The 20,164-nt window shown below is 45.1% G+C and overlaps 1 protein-coding gene across 1 annotated transcript in view; it reads left to right on the top strand.

Annotated features, from left to right (window-relative positions):
- Positions 1–118: 118 nt before the first annotated feature.
- Fam227a (family with sequence similarity 227 member A) overlaps positions 119–20,164 on the top strand; it is a 53,109-nt gene continuing 33,063 nt past the window's right edge. The window contains exons 1-6 of the mRNA XM_027403770.2: positions 119–433; positions 7,164–7,386; positions 10,142–10,224; positions 15,654–15,723; positions 16,274–16,347; positions 18,308–18,454. Coding sequence (XP_027259571.1) covers positions 7,245–7,386; positions 10,142–10,224; positions 15,654–15,723; positions 16,274–16,347; positions 18,308–18,454 — 516 coding nt within the window. The 5' untranslated portion in view covers positions 119–433; positions 7,164–7,244. The remainder of the gene's footprint in view (positions 434–7,163; positions 7,387–10,141; positions 10,225–15,653; positions 15,724–16,273; positions 16,348–18,307; positions 18,455–20,164) is intronic.

Raw genomic sequence — 20,164 nt, 5'->3', positions numbered from 1 at the left:
ATGAGCCTACGCGGAGCCGCTGGGCCCCCGCGGGTCCCCTCCGGTTCACCGAGAGAGGAAGGCCTTGGGAAAGTCTTCTGGAGTTCCTCACGTGCTAAGCGGCATAGGCAAGGCGAGGAGTGGGCCCCTAAACACGTTGGTCTGGCCCCCGGGTGGCGGCGCCGTCGCCATGGTAACCGCGGGTGGCGGCCTCAGCGCCGGCTCAGGGCTGCATTGTTATGGGAAGGGAATGTGTTAGTGACCTGGGCTGGACTCACAGTAGCAAAATGGCCGGGTCTCCGGCTCCCCCGCCCTGGCCACAAAACAAAGCGCTCCCATTCCCTGTGATTTGGGGGCCGCGGGTGCCGGCAGCCATCCAGAGCTTGGTCGGGTCACCGGAGGGACCCGTGGTGGAACCGGCCCTGAGGCTTTGGGATTCCGTCGAAGCTTTCAGGTAAGACAGGACGACACCTTGCCAGCAGCAAACCGGCTCCTGCCAGGCTTGCCGCAGCCTCATGACTGTGAGCAAGGGAAACAGGTCCAGGAAGGTCGGTCGCCCAATGAACAAGGGGCGGAGAACTGGAGAATCCCCTCCAGAATTCCTCAATTCCTAACGGCGTGTACTATGTTCTGTTTGGTAAATGAAGAAATGGGCCACCCAAGAGATGTTTTCTAGCGGCCTAGCACTAGGTATCATTCCAGCTGTAAGGGACAGGACCAGGCGGTCTGTGGGCAGTTTTCCTCCACCTTTGCCACACTGCATTAGAAGAGAGAGTTTCACGTTCAAAACTAGCCATATCTAGCCTAGCACTTAATGTTACAACAGAAACATAAAGCAGACCACACTTGTAATTTGCAGCCTTTTGTTGTTAAACCCTGAGCCTTGTGCACGCGGATCCCACGCTTTACCGATGAGCTATGCCCAAAGCACCTTCGGGGTTTTTTGTTTTGTTTTGAGATATGGTCTCACTGGGTAGCCCAGGCTGCCCTGATTTCTCAACTCATCCTGCCTTGGCCTCTCAGTGCTGGGAGTACACACATACACCAAACCCCTACGCTTTTTTCCTTTTTAACACTTGGGATTTGACCCTGGGTCTCACTATGTAGTTCTGGCTGGTCTCCAAATCCTCCTGTCTCTGTCTCCAGAGTGCTGGGATTAAGGGCTAGTGGTACCACACCTGACCCTACGCTGTTAAAAGTAAAATCAAAACAGATTAACTTGACTACAGTTTTAGTTAACTCTGCTTGTCCAAAATATGCTTAAACATAAATATTTTAAAATTAACCTTGCTTTGGCTTTTAACTTTAAAACAAAATTTATCTTCAGTCCCATGAACCAAATTTAAGAACTTTGTTTTCATGTGTGGCTAATGGCTATCAGGATGGGCAATATCCATGAAACCTCCTCCTGGTCTGTGCCTTCTCTTCTCATCTTTAGCCAATTAACTCCTGCTCTTCCTTCTGCATCTTGACCTCTGTAACTAGGTCGAAATAAACTGTCTTGAGAGGCAGAGGCAGGGATCTCCATGAGTTGGAGGCCAGCCTGGTCTACATAGCAAGTGCCAGGCCAGCCAGGGCTACATGTGAGTGAGACCCTGTATCAAAAGAAACTAAACAAACCATACTATGTCATCTCCGTGAACCTCCTATGGAAGCTGGAGTGATTAATTCATTGTTATAAGCATAACTTTTATAAAATATAATTTATAGTTATGCACTTATTTTAGTTTTACAAGTCTACCCCAATAGTCAGCCCCACTAGGGTGACATGGATCCAGTTTGGCTTAGCTCACTGATTCATGCCCAGCTGGAGCACACTTGTAGTTCTGTGGGAGGTCCTTAGTAGATAGTCATTGAACGGTTGAGAGTTGACAGTGAACCCAAGTCCGACTCCACAGTCTGCTTTGTACATGCTATCAAATGTTAACTTTAGGGGGATATTCAAATCCCATCTGCCAGAATGCCCAGAGGGGAAGGTTCCTCATCTCCCACTCATCCACCTCCAGCCCCTGGCACAGTGCCTGCCATAACACAGCTTTCAATGGAGCTAGCTCTCCCTGTTCTGCAGGCAACGAAAATCAAACCTTACTGTGCTCCTGAGCATACATACCCTTAAATGGTATGAGGAAGAATTCATCCCAGGGCACTGTGTGTATTTTAAACATTATTCTTTAGAAAAACACTACTCAGTTCTCACATTAGGCATGAGTAATAGCATTAGGCTAAAGCTGGAAGCTTCTGACAGAGTCATCTGTGCCCAGCTTCTCAGAGAACATAGTGTAATTTTCCGGCCATTGGGGGAATGGGTAGGAGGACAATGAGAAGGCCTAAAATGTACCTACCTCCTCTTACCTCTCCCTGCTTGGCCTGTGAGGCTAAAGACTAGGAGCAAAGGGCAAGAAACAGTACTGACCTGGCCCTGGGCCAGTCTTTCCTTTCTGCAACCACCATCAGAGGGAAATAAGAAGGTAGTTCTGTTCAGCAGGACTCACTAGCTGGTGTTAGTTCAAACTTTCAGAGTCTGACCCTGAGTAGTTTATTTTAGGCATGTTTGAACACAGCACAATTAGTAAAAAGTTTCCTGGTCACAATTAACTCAATCCCATGTGCACAACAAAACTTGTAAAGTACAAGTTCTGTCTTCCATAAAGATGGGTTCTATAGATAACCAAGAAAAAGTTCAAGGTAAGCAAGTGTGATAAGGGTCTGGAGGAGGTTAGCACTAGAGACTGACTAAAACAGACTAGCTAAAATAAGGGCCTGGCCACAGAGATAACACAGAGACCATCAGGCTGCCTTTTAGGTGGGAAAACAGGTTGTACATCTCTCCCTTTGAAGTGACAGCACTGAGTGTTTAACCTTCCTGGTTTCCCTAGTGCTTATGTGTGAGTAAAGGACGTACAGGCCTCCTACAGAGCAGTCTGTGATAGACAACTTCTTCTAAAAGAAACCAAGTATTGAATGATTACTCTAATCCTAGTGATTACCCTGGAGTAATTCTGCTAATAGAGAAAGACATAGAAATAAGTCATCCAGTTCAGGGTTTATTTATTTATTTATTTTTGGTTTTTCGAGACAGGGTTTCTCTGTGGCTTTGGAGGCTATCCTGGAACTAACTCTTGTAGACCAGGCTGGTCCCGAACTCATAGAGATCCACCTGCCTCTACCTCCCGAGTGCTTGGATTAAAGGTGTACAAGGCGTGCGCCACAAACGCCCGGCTCAGGGTTTATTTTTTGGGATAAGAATTGGTGAGGTAGCCAAAGCTGGCTTTGAACTCTTGATCCCACCTGAGTCCCAATCTCCACCTTGCTGGGATTTTAGACAAGTGCCGCCATAGCTGGCTGCCAAGTTCACATATTAAGTGCTGTATCTGATAAAAGTAGATACATAAGAGTCATGGTTCTGGTGGCCTGGGATAATTCTAGGTCTCTCTAAAGATGGGTATCACCCGTGCAAAGACATGGGGCATTAAGAGCATGGCATGACCTGGCCAGCTAGATGGCTCAGCAGGTACTGTGTGCTCATCACAAAAGCCTGATGACCTAGGTGCCATCCCTGGAACTCAGGAGGAAACTGACTCCAGGAGGTTGTCTTCTGATCTCCACATGTGCTCCATTGGTGTGTATCCTGCCCCCATTAATGAAGTTTTTTTTTTTTTTTTTTTTTTTAGATTTATTTATTATATACACAGTGTTTTACCCACAGGCCAGAAGAGGGCACCATATCACATTATGGATGGTTGTGAGCCACCATGTGGTTGCTGGGAATTGAACTTAGGTCCTCTGGCAGAGCAGCCAGTGCTCTTAACAGCTGAGCCATCTCTCAGCCCCCAATGAATATATTTTTAAAAGAACATATCATGATAGGGAAGCAGGGAGAAGCCTTTGGGCCAGGCCTCTGGGATGTAGAGCTGGGAGGAGATTAGAGAGGGAGACGGAATCATGGGAGCAGGATGCAGGAAGGAGTGTGGCAAAGGAGAGTTGGGTTAGTTTCCCCATGACCCTAGCTCCTTCCTTTCGTTCTGAATGAGCTGCTTGAGGACAACAAAAAACTTTTAAAAAAATCATAAAAAGGAAAGCTAATAGTTCCTATCATAGATGTGGGGAGGTGTAGGCATCCTCAAATTAAGAGAATAAGTATGGAGCCTGGCGGTGGCGGCGCATGCCTTTAATCCCAGCTCTCAGGAGGCAGAGGCAGGCAGATCTCTGAGTTTGAGGCCAGCCTGGTCTATAGAGTGAGTTCCAGGACAGTCAGGGCTATAGAGAAAGACCCTGTCTCAAAAACAAAGCAATAACAACAAAAAAGATATCTTCTATCCTAGAATTTGAAGCCAGCTGAGTTTTCTTAAAGATTGATTTTATTTTTTATGTCTGTGTGGGCACACGCCCACATGGAGATGTGAGAGGAGGCCAGAAATCAGAGGGCATCAAATCACTGGAGTTACAGGTGGCTGTGAGCTGCCCAGCCTAGGTGCAAGGACCCAAAGGCAGGGTTTCTGTAAGAGCAGCAAACCCCTGAGCCATTTCCCCAGCCCTCTGCTGTTTGTTTGGTTTTGATTTTTATTTTAAATTAGATTTATTTAGTTATTGTGATTGGGGATGTGTGTGCCACAGTGCGCATATAAAGGCCAAAGACAACTATGGGAGTCAGTTCTCTTCTTGTATCATGTGAATCCCAGGAGTCAAGTTTAGGTCATCTTTTCCTTCTGAGTCATTTTGCCAGCCCCTGCTTTGACAATTGTTTAAAATAATTGTGTTTTAAGGGCTGTGTCATGTGCATATTTTGCTATTGCACTTCACCGCTTGGAAGATTTTTGTAGTGTTTTGATACTACCTATTTTATTTTACCTATTTTACCTTGATTGTCCCAGCCTGTGGCCACCTGTCCTCCCCAGCTAGGACTTTACAAATAGGATTCACCAATTTGAACAACACCATACTGCCACTGCTCAGGGAAGGTAATGATGTGGCCACCACGGCAGTTCATTTTTAACTTCCCTTCCCCTCTTCTACTGTCTCCTTCCCCACTTCTCCTCCCCTTACTCCTCTTGGAAATGGTTCAGGAACTGGGGAGTTCAGGCTGAGCTGTTGCAGGGACTAACTAAGTGAGCACACAGAACAGGCCTTCTTTGTACTTCATTGCATTACATTCATTTACTTACCTATTGGAGAAAGTAAGTGTACCATATGGCATATGTGTCAGGGGACAACTTTGAGGGAATGGGTTCTTTCCTTCATGTGGGTGTGGGGGCGGTCAAGGTTGTGGGGAATAAAACTCTGGTTGTCAAACTTGGCAGCAAATGTCTTAAGCCTCTGAGCCATCTTTTTGTTTTGTTTTTTTGAGACAGGGTTTCTCTGTAGCTTTGGAGCCTGTCCTGGAACTCACACTGTAGACCAGACTGACCTCGAACTCACAGAAATCCACCTGCCTCTGCCTCCCGAGTGTGTGATTAAAAGGGTGCACCACCACACCTGCCCAAGTGGAGCACAGTATAGTGGTACAGATGTAAGACATTTGTACATAGGAAATACATAGGAAATGTGCTATTCTTTTTTTTTTTTTTTTCCGTTTTTTCGAGACAAGGTTTCGCTGTGGCTTTGGAGGCTGTCCTGGAACTTGCTCTTGTAGACCAGGCTGGTCTCGAACTCACAGAGATCCACCTGCCTCTGCCTCCCAAGTGCTGGGACTAAAGGCGTGTGCTACCAACGCCTGGCAGAAATGTGCTATTCTTGCAGTCTTGATATTCAGGGTAGATTGTCAAATGTGAATTTTGGGTACTGGGTACATGACTGGGTGGATAAGAGCCATTACTGTTCTTGCAGAGGGCCTCACCTCTCTTGCGAAGACTCATTCTGCCCTTCGGGCGTCACCCAGATTACCTGGTCCTGTCTTCATCAGTTCTCATCTTACTGTTGAACTGTATCCCCGAGTCACAGAACTCTGTCTCTGAGGACCTCAGAACCCATTGAACAAATAGTCCTCTCAGGTCACAGATAACCCCAGGCTTCCCATGTTATATGTAGTTTTAACTTTTTAAATGATTTACTTATTTTTATTTTATATATCTGCCTGTATATATGTCTGTGTGAGGGTGTCAGATCCCCTGGAACTGCAGTTACAGTTATAAACTGCCATGTGAGTGCTGGGAATTGAACCCAGGTCCTTGGAAGAGCAGTCAAAGGCTGAGCCATCACTCCAGCCCCTCCATGTTACTAAATCTTTAAGCTCTTCGGCCACCAGGGAAACTACATCTTTGACATGGTGGTTCACAAGCACTTGTAGCTCCAGCTCCAAGGGCTCCCATTCCTGGCACCTCCTGCTATAGGCACCAGGCACTCAAGTGTTACACATACACATACCTGCAAGGAAATGCTCAGATACAGAAAATAGAATAGATCCTTTAAAAAGTCATATATGGGCCATGCAATGGTGGCCATGTGTCAGAAACAAAAACAAACAAAAAGCCACACATGGCCTCCAGTGCCTGTGGCCCTAGCATTTGGGGGCAGAGATAGTGGAACCCAGGAGCACTTTGGCCAGTCAGACTAGCTATAAGGGAAACTTCAGATTGAATAGAAGATCCCACCTCTAAAAATAGGGTGACAAGTGACAGAAGAAGCTATCCAATGACATTCCACACATGCATCACACACACACACACACACACACACACACACACACACACACACACATTTTTAAAATTTTTTAAAGATTCATTTATTTATCATGTATTGTGTTCTGCCTGCATGTATGCCTCCTGCACACCAGGAGAGGGCACCAGATGTCATTTCGAATGTTTGTGAGCCACCATCGTTGCTGGGAATTGAACTCTGGAAGAGCAGGCAATACTTTTAACTGCTGAGCCATCTCTCCAGAGCCCCCATATGTATATTTTTTTAAAAACTGGCGATTTCAAAGGTGAAGCTTACTTTGAAAACATGATCCAGATGTAAAGGATGTGGTTATGACAAGGCAATTAAGGGGGAGACAACTGCATAAAGCAGATCACTTTGAATAAATATTTTGCATCAGTTAAAAAAAAAAAAAAGGACTTTCTGACCAAAAGGCTTGCTTCCTGCTAATTAATGATGTATTACAGTCCTTATCATCTCCTCTCAGTAGGCTGTTGTATGGAGTTTTCCCCTTTTGTTGTCTAAGATGATTTTATGCCATTTTATCCCAGCAGGCTGACTGAATAAAGAGCAAGGTTGGAGTGGGAAAAGAGAGGAAACTTGTTGTTTGTCAGTTTACAAGAGGTTGGACAATGGACTCTATCAAGAAGATGGACACCATCAATGTCACTGCCTTGCCAATGATAGCAGTGGATGAGCGCATGGTGATCTCGGTCAATGTGCGGAAAGCACTGCAGAGTGTTCTGAGGAAGCAGTTGCGAGACCACCCACCCAGTATCCTTCTAATGCAGTCACACCAAGTGCATCTGTCCAGGTATGTTACCTGTTAGCCATGGAAATTTTCTCTGTGTACTTAAGTCCTATGTAGCCTTAAAGGGATGTGATGTTTTGAAGGTTTTTTTGTTTGTTTGTTTGTTTGTTTGTTTGGGGGGTTTTGTTTTTCCTTTTTTTAAAAAAAAAAGATTTTATTTATTATGTATACAACATTCTGCTTCTGTGTATATCTGCACACCAGAAGAGGGCACCAGATCTCATAACAGATGGTTGTGAGCCACCATGTGGTTGCTGGGAATTGAACTCAGGACCTCTGAAAGAGCAGTCAGTGCTCTTAACCTCTGAGCCATCTCTCCAGCCCCCCCTTTTTTGTTTGTTTGTTTGTTTTTCAATACAGGGTTTCTCTTTGTAGCTTTGTAGACCAGACTGGCCTTGAACTCAGAGATCTGCCTGCCTCTGCCTCCCAAGTGCTGGGATTAAAGGCCTCCTGGCTTTGAAGGGTTGTTTAACTTGATGTTTAATATATATATTTGGTTTTTTGAGACAGGATTTCTCTGTGCAATAGTCCTGGCTGTCCTGGAACTCACTTTGCAGAGCAGGCTGGCCTAGAATTTAGAGAGATCTGCCTGCTGGGATTAAAGGTGTATGCCACCACCTCCTGGTGGAGGTTTATTTTTTAAGCAGAAGGAACTCAAAAGAAAGATGCCCAGGTTGTATCTCTTGAGAGAGGAAAAAAGTTTATTTGCTCCCTACCAAAGAATTAGGACTGTGGACATAATAGCAACTAGGAAATCAGGAGCCAGTCTTCTGTCCCCAGAGAGGTGAGCTCACTACCTAGATTATTCATTTCCTCTGGTTGACCTCCCCTCCCCTCACCTGCTAGCCCTTCTACTCAGGCTCTGTCTGCCCCTCTGGCTTCACCCAGGCTCTACCTGCCACTGTCCTCTCCCTGGTCCAGGCTTCACTAATCCTCGTCTCTTCACTGAAGTGTATCCCTGTGTCACAAAACTCCATTTCAGAGTCCCTCCAGCAAATAATACTCTTGAGTTATAAATAACCTCAGGCTTTAAAGCCTTGCTGCCACCAGGCAAACTGCATCTTCCACTCTGTCTCCCTCACTTTCCATGGTCCTCTCCCAAACACTTCTCAAGACACCAGCTAGTGTGATCCCATCTGAATCTCTACAGGGTCTTACTTTCTTGGGTCTCTTTCTAATTCCCTTCTTAATCCCACACTCAACTTGGCCTTGTCTGTGTCACATGTCCTTCTTGGTGCTTTCACTTTCCAAGTGTCTTCCCAATGGTAAGAACACTTGAGGGGGAGCTAGAGAGATGGCTCAGAGGTTAAGAGCACTGGCTGCTCTTCCAAAGGTCCTGAGTTCAATTCCCAGCAACCACATGGTGGCTCACAACCATCCATTATAAGATCTGGTGCCCTCTTCTGGTGTGCAAATATACATGGGAGCAGAATGTTGTATACATAATAAATAAATAAAATCTTTAAAAAAAAAAAAGACTTCAGAAAAAAAAAAAAAGAACACTTGAGGGTAATGGAAGGGAGAGCGAGCCTTTTTTAATGGGGAAGGAGTGGAACTATAGGATTGCGAGGCTTATGGAGGCCATGTCCTGGGAAACCCTGATGCTAAGACATGAAATGTAAAAGGTGAAATGATAACATACATAGAATGGATCAGATTCATAGAGACGTTCAACTGAGAGATGGTGATAGCAGGGTGCCCTTTGGCCCAGTCATCCCACACTGAAAATCTCCCTTAAACACCCCAGGGGCTGGGGAGATGGCTCCACTACCAAGAGTGCTTACTGTTCTGGGCTCAGTTACCAGCACCAACATCAGGCTGCACACAGCCTCCTGAAACTGTAACCAGGGGATCCACAGGCACTTGCATGCACATAGTGCACTTACACACACTCAGGCACAAGCATGTATTCATAAAATTAAAATATATTTTAAAAGAAAGAAGTATTCCACAATTTGAAACTTCTCTGTGCCATGCTAACTACAGCATTGTTTATGGTTGGAGAGGCTGTTAGTGGCTTACAGAGCAACAGCCTGGCAACAGGAAAGCTCCCTAAGGTGTATGCTCTAAGTGGCCCATGTGATGTTATTAAATTGGTATTTTCTGTCCATCAGACACATTCTTGTGGAAGAGAAGTCATGGAGGTGAACCAGACACCATTGACATTGTAGTTATGCTTGCAGGAAGCACAATGCCGGGGCACATGCCTGAGGCAAGAGATCACTACGTAGACATCCTGTCTTCCCCTATCAAAAACTGAAATGAACAAAAACTCAGAAAGAATGCTCTCAAGACTGACAGGCTGGCTGGAGGCAGTGTGGACATCTTTTTCCAGGGTGGCTACAACACAGGAAACTTATTTTCCTCTTTTTTCTTGTTTTTGTTTGTTTGCTTGCTTTTTTCTTTTTCTTTTAGACAGGATATACACCATAGCCCTGGGTAGCTCAGAGATCACTATGAAGCCCAGGCTGGCCTCAAACTCATGGCAGTCCTCCTGCCTCAGCCTCCTGAGTGCTAGAATTATAGATGAGTGTTCATACCATTCCATTGATTTTCATTTATAAAACTGACTAGCTTAAATATGATGAAGTCATGAATATTGGCAGAGGGAATGAATCTGTAAAGAGATGGTGCAGCCTGGACTGCTCTTCTTGCTGAGGAGACCCTTCTGCTGTGTGTGATTACCTCCTGAAGTTTCCTTAGCAACTTGCCTCCCAGCATGCATTGTTGGCTCCTTGAGCGAGGTGAACAAGAAGATTACTGAAATAGACCTGGGCCCCAGTATGTTGGCCAGCACCTCGGTGAGTTGAAGCAGATGCTGGAACCTTTGGGTTCTATGGAGGGTCATCAAGGTATTGCCCTTCAGGCCCTGCACCTCTACAAATACGTTTGTACAGTTGAGGTTTCAAAGTTCACTTTTTAAAGTAGCAGACTTTTTAAAAAAGTATGTATGTGTGTCTCTGTATGCCACATGTGTGTGGGTGCTTTTGGAGGCCAGAAGATGATGTTAGATCCCCTGGAGCTGGGGTTACAGGTGGTTCTGTGTCAATGTGGAGGATGGGTACCAAATTCAGGTCCTCTGAAAAAACAGCAAGTGCTATTAACCCCTGAGTTATCTCTCCTGCTCCAGCAGGCTGCTTCTTTTATTTTATTTATTTATTTATTTTGGTTTTTCGAGACAGGGTTTCTCTGTGGCTTTGGAGGCTGTCCTAGAACTAGCTCTTGTAGACCAGGCTGGTCTCGAACTCACAGAGATCCGCCTGCCTCTGCCTGCTGAGTGCTGGGATTAGAGGTGTGCACCACCACCGCCCTGCTAGCAGGCTGCTTCTTAATAAAAGTTTTAAGTATACAGTGAAATGTATACCATATGCCCCACCCCCACACATGTATAACCTGCCCCTCAACCTCTCCACACCTCAGTTACAATCAATAGACCCACCCCGGCCCAGCAGTACTGCTGACCTCCCTCATTTCATTAGGCTTCCTTCCCCTCCTGATGTTGTACATGCTAAGTATGACCGATGCTTAATGGTGTCTATCTGCCTCTGCAGTGCTGTACAGAATAGCTTCACTCCCCAGCTACTGCCCTTTGACTCTCCTTATCTCCTAACCTCTGGCTGCAAGTGACCTGCTCACTACCTGTGTAATGTCACCCCTAAAGAATGCCATGACTTGGACTCATGAAGTGTAGCTTCTTCACTGTGGTGGTTCCACAAGTTTCTTCTCTGGGTTTCCATGGATAACCCATTCCTTTTTAGCATTTGTTAATACTCCCATTATCTAGAAGGACCATGGTTTGTTGACCTACCCTCCTCAGGGGCATGTAGGTCACTCACTTGCTTTAGCAACTAAGAATAAAGCTGGACATCCCTGTGCAAGTTTTTGTGTCTCTGAGTTCAGCTCTTGGGTAAATACCAAAGAGCACAGTGTCAAATCTGCTTCCAAGGTATTGTCTTTCCACCAGTGAGGCCCTGGGTGCTTATGTTCCAAATCCTCTCAACACCTGGTAGTATCAGGGTTCTGAACTTGGCTGTTCTGAAAAATGTGTGGTAGGGTTTCATACACTGATCTGACAACCCAGGATATGTGGCATATTTTTATTGCTTATTCACATCTCTATATCTCTTTCTCCTTTTCCTTCTCCTTCTTCTCTCCCTTCTCTTTCTCTTCCTTCTCCTCTTTCTCCTCCTCCTCCTTTCTTCTTTTTTTTTTTTTTTTTTTTTGAGATAGGGATTCTCTGTGTAGCCCTGGCTGTCCTGGAACTCACTCTGTAGACCAGGTTGGCCTTGAACTCAGAGATCTGTCACCTCTGCCTCCAAGTGCTGGGATTAAAGGCGTGCAACACCACCACCCAGATTTCTGTCTTCTTTGAGAAGAATGAGGCTCTTATTGTTAATTGTTAGCTCGACAGTGCAGAGACTCACCCAGGAAATTGGCCTCTATTGGTGCCTGTGGGGAGCTGTCTTGATAATGTAATTTGAGGTGGGACACCCTGCCCACTGTGGATGACACCCATATGCCGAGCTCCTGGACTGTCAGTGGAGAAGAATTTAGCACACAGTCAACATGCTCTCTTTCCAATAGGATACAATGTGACTGCTGCTCTGAACACCCTGCCTGGAGTTCTCTGCTGTGCTGAGCAAGCCTCCTGAGCTGAAACAGACTCTTTCCCTCTTAAATTGCTTTTGTAGATTATTTTACAACAGCAGTGGGGGGCGGGGAACTAAGATGTGAGGTGCCTCCTAGGTCATAGGCTCATTTTTAAAACTTGGGCTATTCTCTTGATTTTTGTTGTTGTTGTTTTTTAGAAAGAATTCTTTCTTTCTTTCTTTCTTTCTTTCTTCCTTTCTTATGTATACAACATTCTGCTTCCATGTATATCTGCACACCAGAAAAGGGCACCAGATCTCATAACAGATGGTTGTGAGCCACCATGTGGTTGCTGGGAATTGAACTCAGGACCTCTGGAAGAGCAGTCAGTGCTCTTAACCTCTGAGCCATCTCTCCAGCCCCTATTCTCTTGTTTTTATATTTGAATAAATCTTTTTTTTCTGCTTCCATGTCTGTCTGCACACCAGAAGAGGGCACCAGATCTCATAACGGATCGTTGTGAGCCACCATGTGGTTGCTGGGAATTGAACTCAGGACCTCTGGAAGAGCAGCCCTGCTCTCAACCTCTAAGCCATCTCTCCAGCCCCTTGAATAAATCTTTTATTGGACATACATTTTGCAAATATTTTACCTCAATCTGTAACTTGTCATTTCATTATTTAGACAGTGTCTTTGGAAGAACAGATGTTTAAAATGTTAATGACTTTACACCTCTTCTTTGGTCTTTTGTGTCATGTCTAAAAAGTCATTGTCAATCCTGGGGTCATTTGGGAGCTTTGACCTTATCCTCTATGGTTTTAGAGTTTTGCATTTTACATTTAGGATGGTGGCCCATCTTGACTTGGTTCCTGTGACCCCTGCATTTTTCACCTCTGTTCATCCATGCTGAGCCCCCAGCAGCTCATCAGCAGTGGAGTAGGGTCTCCAGTGGCACCCCAAAGCTGATGCCTCTGGGATTCTGCTTCAGTGAGTCGATCCCCTGTCTCTTCCCACCTTTTCAGTCTGGGGACAGCTACCTGCTCCATGGCTTCAGTCTCCACAGTCTGAGAAGGGTTGTTGGTGTCTTAGAGTGTTCAGACTTGGACTTGCTAGGGCAGAGTGGTGATGACTGTGGGTCCCTTACCTGATGGCCTGAATAACAGAGTCTGCAGATTAGTTTGGTTTCATTTTTATTAAAATCTAAAACCTTTCTGTAATTCTCAAACAGACACTGTGGCTCGCTGGTCACTGCATGGCCCTTCAGGTGGCCACTGTCCCAGGCAGTCTCCAGGATTCCTGCACACGTTGTGTTTGTCTGATTCACTTTGTTTTGTTTTGTTTTTTCAAGACAGGGTTTCTCTGTGAAACAGTCCTTCCTACCACAGCATCTAGCTTTTTGCCAAGTACCTCTAACCCGCAGGTCCTGACCTCATGATTTGCCTCCAGAGTTTTTCTCACTGCTCACCCCAGCTTTCCCAATATCAGCTTTTGAGCACTTTCAGTTCCTATGTTACTCTTCTGTTGCATTTACTGTCTTTTTAAAATGTTTTTCTTGGAGATAGGGTCTCATTGCCAGGAGATCCAGTGCTCATGAGGCAGAGCAAGTTTCAGGACAGCCAGGGCAACACAGAGAAACTCTCTCAAAAAACCAAAACAGCAGAGAGAGAGAGAGATAAGGAGAAAAGAGAGTCTCACCACATAGCCCTTGCTGAACCAGAATTCACTATGTGGACTAGGCTGACCTCTAACTCAGAGATCCCCTTTTCTCTGCCTACAGAATGCTGGGATTAAAGGTGTTTATCAACACACCTGGCTCATATTTAAAAGTTTTTAAATAGCCAAGTAATATATGATGTTCAGACTGTATGTTCTGTAATACTTAGACTGTCTATAAGTGGAAAGTCACTCTTTTCTCGCCAACTTTCCTCCCTAGAGGTCATTGTTATTCCCATGCCATGGATTCTTCCAAAATTTTTATAGGTTATTATTTTCACAGGTACTACATTCCTTTGGGTTATTATTTTTTCTGTCTGATATATATATATATATATATATATATATATATATAGTATATATATATATATGATCATGCTGTAAATACTCTTATGTGTTGTGTTTGCTCTTTTAGTTTTTTTTCGGGGGGCACCTCCCAGCTCCCAAATAAATCACACATGGAGGCTTATTCTTTCTTATGAATGCCCAGCCTTAGCTTGTCTTGCTTCTTCTTTTTTTTTTTTCAGCCCGTTTCTAGCCAGCTTTTCTTACTTATCCTAACTACCTTTTCCTCTGGGCTTTTATCTCTCTCTTCTGTAAATCTTACTTTCCTTCTTACTCTGCAGCTGGCTTTGTGGCTGGGTGGCTGGCCCCCTGATGTCCTCTTCTCCTTGTTCTCTTTCTCTCTCCTTCTCTACCTCATTTCTCCTCCTATTTATCCTCTCTGTCTGCCAGCCCCACCTATCATTCTTCTGCCTCGCCATCGGCCATTCAGCTCCTTATTGGACTATCAGGTGTTTTAGACAGGCAAAGGATCACAGCTTCACAGAGTTAAACAAATATAACATAAACAAAAGTCACACACCTTCTACCACACTCTCTTACTACCTGTTTTTTTTATTAATTTATTCATTCATTTATTTATTTTTAGAATAAATACCTCTCTTGGAGACTTTGTTTTAGTCAGTACTATTGCCCTACCCATGATTTTAGTGGCCTCATAGTTTTCCAAAAGTTGGATGTAGCATAATCAGTTTATCCTCTAATGACAAATATCTCAGTGGTATCTTAAAGTGTGTGTGTGTGTGTGTGTGTATGTGTATGCCAGGTATGTCAGGTGTCCAAGGAGGCCAGAAGAGGACTTTGACAATAATCCACCTACCCAAGGACATTCACAGGGATCAGATGAGGTGTGACATATGCCTGGCCTCGATGGGTGTTAGAGGAGCCCTGGCCACAGCAGGGACCGTATATGCGTGTGAGTGCACAACATAGGCCTGTCTGCTCTGATCTCTTTGTACCAGGCTTGACTGTGAGGCCACCTCTCCCAGCCCAGAACCCATCCTGCTGGGCAACACACCCAGCACTTCACAGAGAACTCTATTCAAGCACAGTTAGCCCCTTGTGAGAGCCGCTAACATTCCATTTTCTTTTCTTTCTCTATGGTAAGGGTGGGGTGCATCAGAGATACAGTGGGCTCTGGTGAGAGGTCAAGGGTGTTAACCCCTAGTTAGTGCCTGTATGACAGCTCTGCGCTGGCGTGGAAAACGCACTGAATACTTTCTCTTGGGTCCCCACAGGGACCATGGAAGGTAGCTATTATTATTACCTTCTCATAGAAAGATTGCACATGTGTACCTGTCTGTGGGTTGCAGGCAGGGCCCTGCTTTGCACCCTGTGCTCCACAGAAGGGAGCCTGGAGGACAGCATAATGCGGGGGTGCTGGTATGAGAGATGTATTGATGACATACAAGGTGACCATGTCAGTGACACTGATGGCTGAGGTCCCTGCCACCCAGGGGGAAGAGACGAGGTACTTGGTACTTGCCAGTAAGGAAAAAGCTCTAATCCCTGACCCCTGACCCCTTCCCTGGATTTGCGTCAATCTCTAATGCCCTGTTTTTTCTTCTTCTTTTGGTTTTTGAAGGCAATTGAGGAATATGAGTTGGAGAAGATGTCTTTAAAAGAGAAAACTCACGGCAGCCTGGGAGACAGAGGCAAAAAATCTTTTCTCAGCCTGAAAAGTGTTTTTGTGGGGTTTGATTTTTTTTTTTTTTTAAAGTTTAGATTCTTTTTAGTGTTTTTGTTTGGTGGTTCTAGGCATGGATCCCAGAGTCTTGCATATGCCAAGCATATGGTCTGCCACTGAGGTGGACCCCAGTTTTTTTTTTTTTTTTTTTAATCGTTGAAATGCAGTTGAGTAGGAATCCAGAATTGTAACTGAGGATAGTTTTTGTCCTTTTCTGTAGTAGCCGTCTATCAGACTTTACACTGGGCAAGGAAGGAGGGGAGCACAGGGTCTCACAGGGCTATCTACTATGTGGCACATCATACCTGGTGGCGCCATCAGATATATTTGACCCAGAAGAGTCCTGCCGGGGAGAGGAACTTGCCTAGTGCACAGTGTCTTGCCTTCCCTGCTGCTTCTAAATAGATAGGCCAGGACCTAGCATTCTGCTTGTCACTAGGCAGCCCTTCCAGCAGGCTTAGCTTCCAGGAACAGGCACATCTACCACCCCTCACATCTAACTTCTCCTCCATTCTCAGTCAAGCGACCAAAGGAAGAGTCACCGTGCAAAGGCTCAGAGCTCCGGAATGCCAAGTTGATCATGACAAAACGGGTAAGAGCCGAGCACTATGTTGCTTTCCCAGTGGTTTCCACCATGCACAAAATGGGTTTTATTCCTTGGAAAGGAAGCCTTGGTACCTAGATAGTGAGTCACAGAGAAAGTTTGGGGTTCACATCTGGCAATACTTTAATTCTAGAATTGATCATGTCATTCTTGAAAAGCAGAGCTGAGCCCAGCCTTGGCAACGGGAGTTTTGCAGAGCCCTGTGTCTGTTACTGTTAGATCTGAGGCATCTCTACTTAGAAACAGAGTCCTCCAGTTTCACCATGATGGTACCACACAACTCCATGTGCCTTCCAACACAGGAGGGTCCAGTGTCACCACTCTGTTCACCAGCCAGACTGGTTATAGTGATCAATCACTGCAGACATTCCAGGAAGCCGAGACAATGGTCCAGGGTCATGCAGCATGTCACAGGAAAGGTGCAGCCTTCCACTCAGTTCTCCGACCCAAGGCCAGCCCCCCTCTATTGCCAGCAAGTCCCATCCACAGCTGTTATTGTGGAGATTTACTACCTTGGGCTGGGGTTGTGTGTGGCTCAGGGGTAGACTACTTGTCTGGCGTGCACAGAGCCCCAGGTTCTGTGTCCAGCATTGCAATTTTTTTTTTTTTTATTTCATAAAGAACCCCCAAAGATGGTTACTTAAACTATCCAGATCCCCTGTACCCAAAGCCTTGGGAAACAATGCATTACCTTTTTTGAAAAAAATACTTTATTAATTTTGTATGTGCGTGTGGGGATATACATGTCATGGCATACATGTGGAGGAGGCCTGAGAACAACTTGCAGAAGTCAGTTCTCTCTTCTGTCTTGTGAGTCCTGGGGCTTGAACTCAGGTCATCAGACTTGGCAGCTGACATCCTTACTTACAGAACCCATCTCGATTGCTCTTATTTCCATTATCTTTTTGTAACTTTTAACTTAGTAAATTCCAAAACAGCATGAAGCCTGGTGGTTGAGTCTGTCGTGAAAGTGCCTGAGTAGGTTAAATGTCCTGCCTGAGGTGGCACATTGAGAAAATGGCAGGATGACCTCTGATTAAGGATCAGCATAGTCATTCAGAAAGCCACTCTCTCATTGTCCCCTCTCACAGCCAGTTTAGAAAAAGTAAACAACTAGCCCACCCTAGTGTAGCCAGTAGGTGCAGTGGATGATGGTGGTTGGACCCCTTATTCTGCTTGCCTGCATTTTCCTGTGTTTATTTTTATCAACTGTCATGTTTGAGTTTGACTATAAAAATTAATTTAATGATATATATTAAGTAATACCATATATTGAGACAGTTACATCCTTTGATACAATATTACTGTTTTAAGAAAATCATGGAGGCAAGACAGTGGTGGTGGATGCCTTTAATCCTAGCACTTGGGAGGCAGAGGCAGACAGATCTCTGAGTTCGAAGCCAACCTGGTCTACCAAGTGAGTTCTAGGACAGCTAGGGCTACACAGAGAAAAACCGCTGTCTTGAAAATCATGCTAAATAAATGACCCAAAGGGGAGGGGATTATGTGCTCTAAGATATTAATGAAAGTAATTATTGGCAGTAATCAGGGAGAAGTCGATTAAACTGTAGCAGCTTAAATGGTAACTTTGAGAAAATAAATATATATGTTCATACACAGGGAGGGAGAGAGAGACCCTGGAGTATTCTAGAGTAAGGCTAGGTAGCTAAAGTAGTACTTAAATGTGTGTGTGTACTGGAGAGACAGTTGGGAGAGGGGGAGGATTAAAATAACATAAATGTATTTGGAAATCTCTGCTCAAAGCCTTGACAGGAAACAACTGATATAAGCAGGTCTGGGGAGTGGTGCTGGGGTCAGCAAGCCCTTGTCTGCTCCCTAACTATGAGTCTGTTGCACTGCCTGTGTGTGGAAGGGAGAGGCATGTTATTGTTTTAAACTGTCAAGATGATGGACACTGTTTTCATTGTATGCTTTCTTTTTCCTTCAGAAAACAGCAGAAAAGAATCTGCTGGCAGAGCTATATCAACATCCAGAGTTTGATGAAACTAAGCCCACCAAGCTGCCCAATGGTGTGGACTTCTGTGACATGGTGGGCAATGTGATCCGGTCTGAGAAAAACCCTCTTAGTGGCAAAGTAAGGAAGAGAGCAAGGGGCCAGCTTTGCTTTAGCTGTGCACGCATGTGTGTTGAGGTCAGAGGACACTCTGTGTGAGGGATGGAAACCAGTCATCAGTATTGACAAGAGGCCTTTTACCTGCCCAGCTGTCTGGCCAGCCCTTGTAGTATGTTTTGATCATGTGTTCTACTAAAAACAGCTGGAGTAGGTGTCTTCCTAGATACATGACTGTCTGTGGGCGATCTGCTGCTCTGTTGGCCAACTGCACTGTGACACGTCACTAAGCCTCCTGACTACTATTACTTTCCAGTCAGAGCAATTATGGTGTGGTTGTGAAGTATCCCCCAACAAGGCTCATGTGCTAAGGTCTTGGTCCCAAATGTAATGTTCATAAATAGGGCTTTGGGGGAGTGATTGGCTATGAGGGCTCTGCCTTCATCATCAGTGTACTGATGGATTCCTAATTTGATGACATGATGGGGATTTATCAGTTGCTTTTCTCATCCCTGTGACAAAATACCTAATGGAGACAATGTAAGGAAAGAAAGGTGTGTTCCCCACCCAGAGACAGGGTAACAGCTGTGGTTGTCCTGGAATGAACTTTGTAGACCAGGCTAGCCTTGAACTCACAGAGATCCACCTGCCTCTACCTCTCGAGTTCTGGGATTACAGACGTGAGCCACCATCACCTGGTAGAAAGAAAGTTTTATTTATTTGTTTATTTCTTATCTCTGAGAACTTATGGTTTCAGAGAAATTTTTAGTACATCATGGTGGGATGGCAAAGCCAAATGGATCTATCTCTGTCTGTGGCAGTGAGAAGTGGTGGCTGCTTGTTCACATGGCAGTAGATAGGAAACAGAGCAGTGCCATAGACTGCAACTATGATTAGGATAGGCACCTTGAGAGCTGTGCATGCATAAAGCTTTGGAGGGAAGAGTGACAGTGCCCAAAGATGCTCTGCCTATGTGAGGTAATGCCAGAGGCAGGTGACAACTGTGTGGAGGCCTGCAGAGGGAAGTTGCTCAGAGTGCTCTTGGTGACCATGTAGCTAGGCCTCTTCATGTTTTATGGTTGCATAATCTCTGTCCCCCAAACACCTCTGGTCATTGGTCACTGATCCATTAGCTCTTAACTAGTCAGCCCTCCATTCCTGGGACTACCACAGCAGCTGTTCTCACTGCTGCACCTCACCCCCACCCCCAGCCATCTCCCTGTCTCTATTTATCTCTCTTCTTCCCTTATTTTCTTTTCCTCCCCTTCTCTTCCTCTTCCTTCCCATCTTCCTGTTTCCTTCCTGCTGTCTGGCTGTGTTGAGTCAGTCCCAGTTGAGTGAAATGAAGAATGAAGGTGTATGATCCAGTAGCAGACACACAGGCATCATTCAGTAATACATATTAGATGATGGGGACAATACAAACTAAAATTTCTGTTCTTCTGAGCTCGTGAATAATTGTTTTAAATTTGATTTACATATATTTATTACTGATTAAGTAGAATCTTGTGACTTTGCCCTTTGTCTTTGTGTAATAGCCACACAGGTTTGCAACTGTTGCTGTCTAGAGGTGAGAGGGAGAGGTACCTAGGTGCCTCCATAAAGAGTTGTGGGTTCCTAGTATGGGCTCTGCCACTTGCTGGCCAAATTGGTTTTTGTAAGTCCTTTGAACTCTGTGGTCCTCAATGTCCTGAACTGTGGGGCCTCCATTTCCTAGTATGTGACAATAGTGCA

The sequence above is a fragment of the Cricetulus griseus genome, chromosome 2, assembly GCF_003668045.3.
Source record: "Cricetulus griseus strain 17A/GY chromosome 2, alternate assembly CriGri-PICRH-1.0, whole genome shotgun sequence".
NCBI lineage: Eukaryota > Metazoa > Chordata > Mammalia > Rodentia > Cricetidae > Cricetulus > Cricetulus griseus.
Note: the sequence above shows the minus strand (reverse complement) of the source record. Positions and strands in the feature narration are given on the sequence as shown.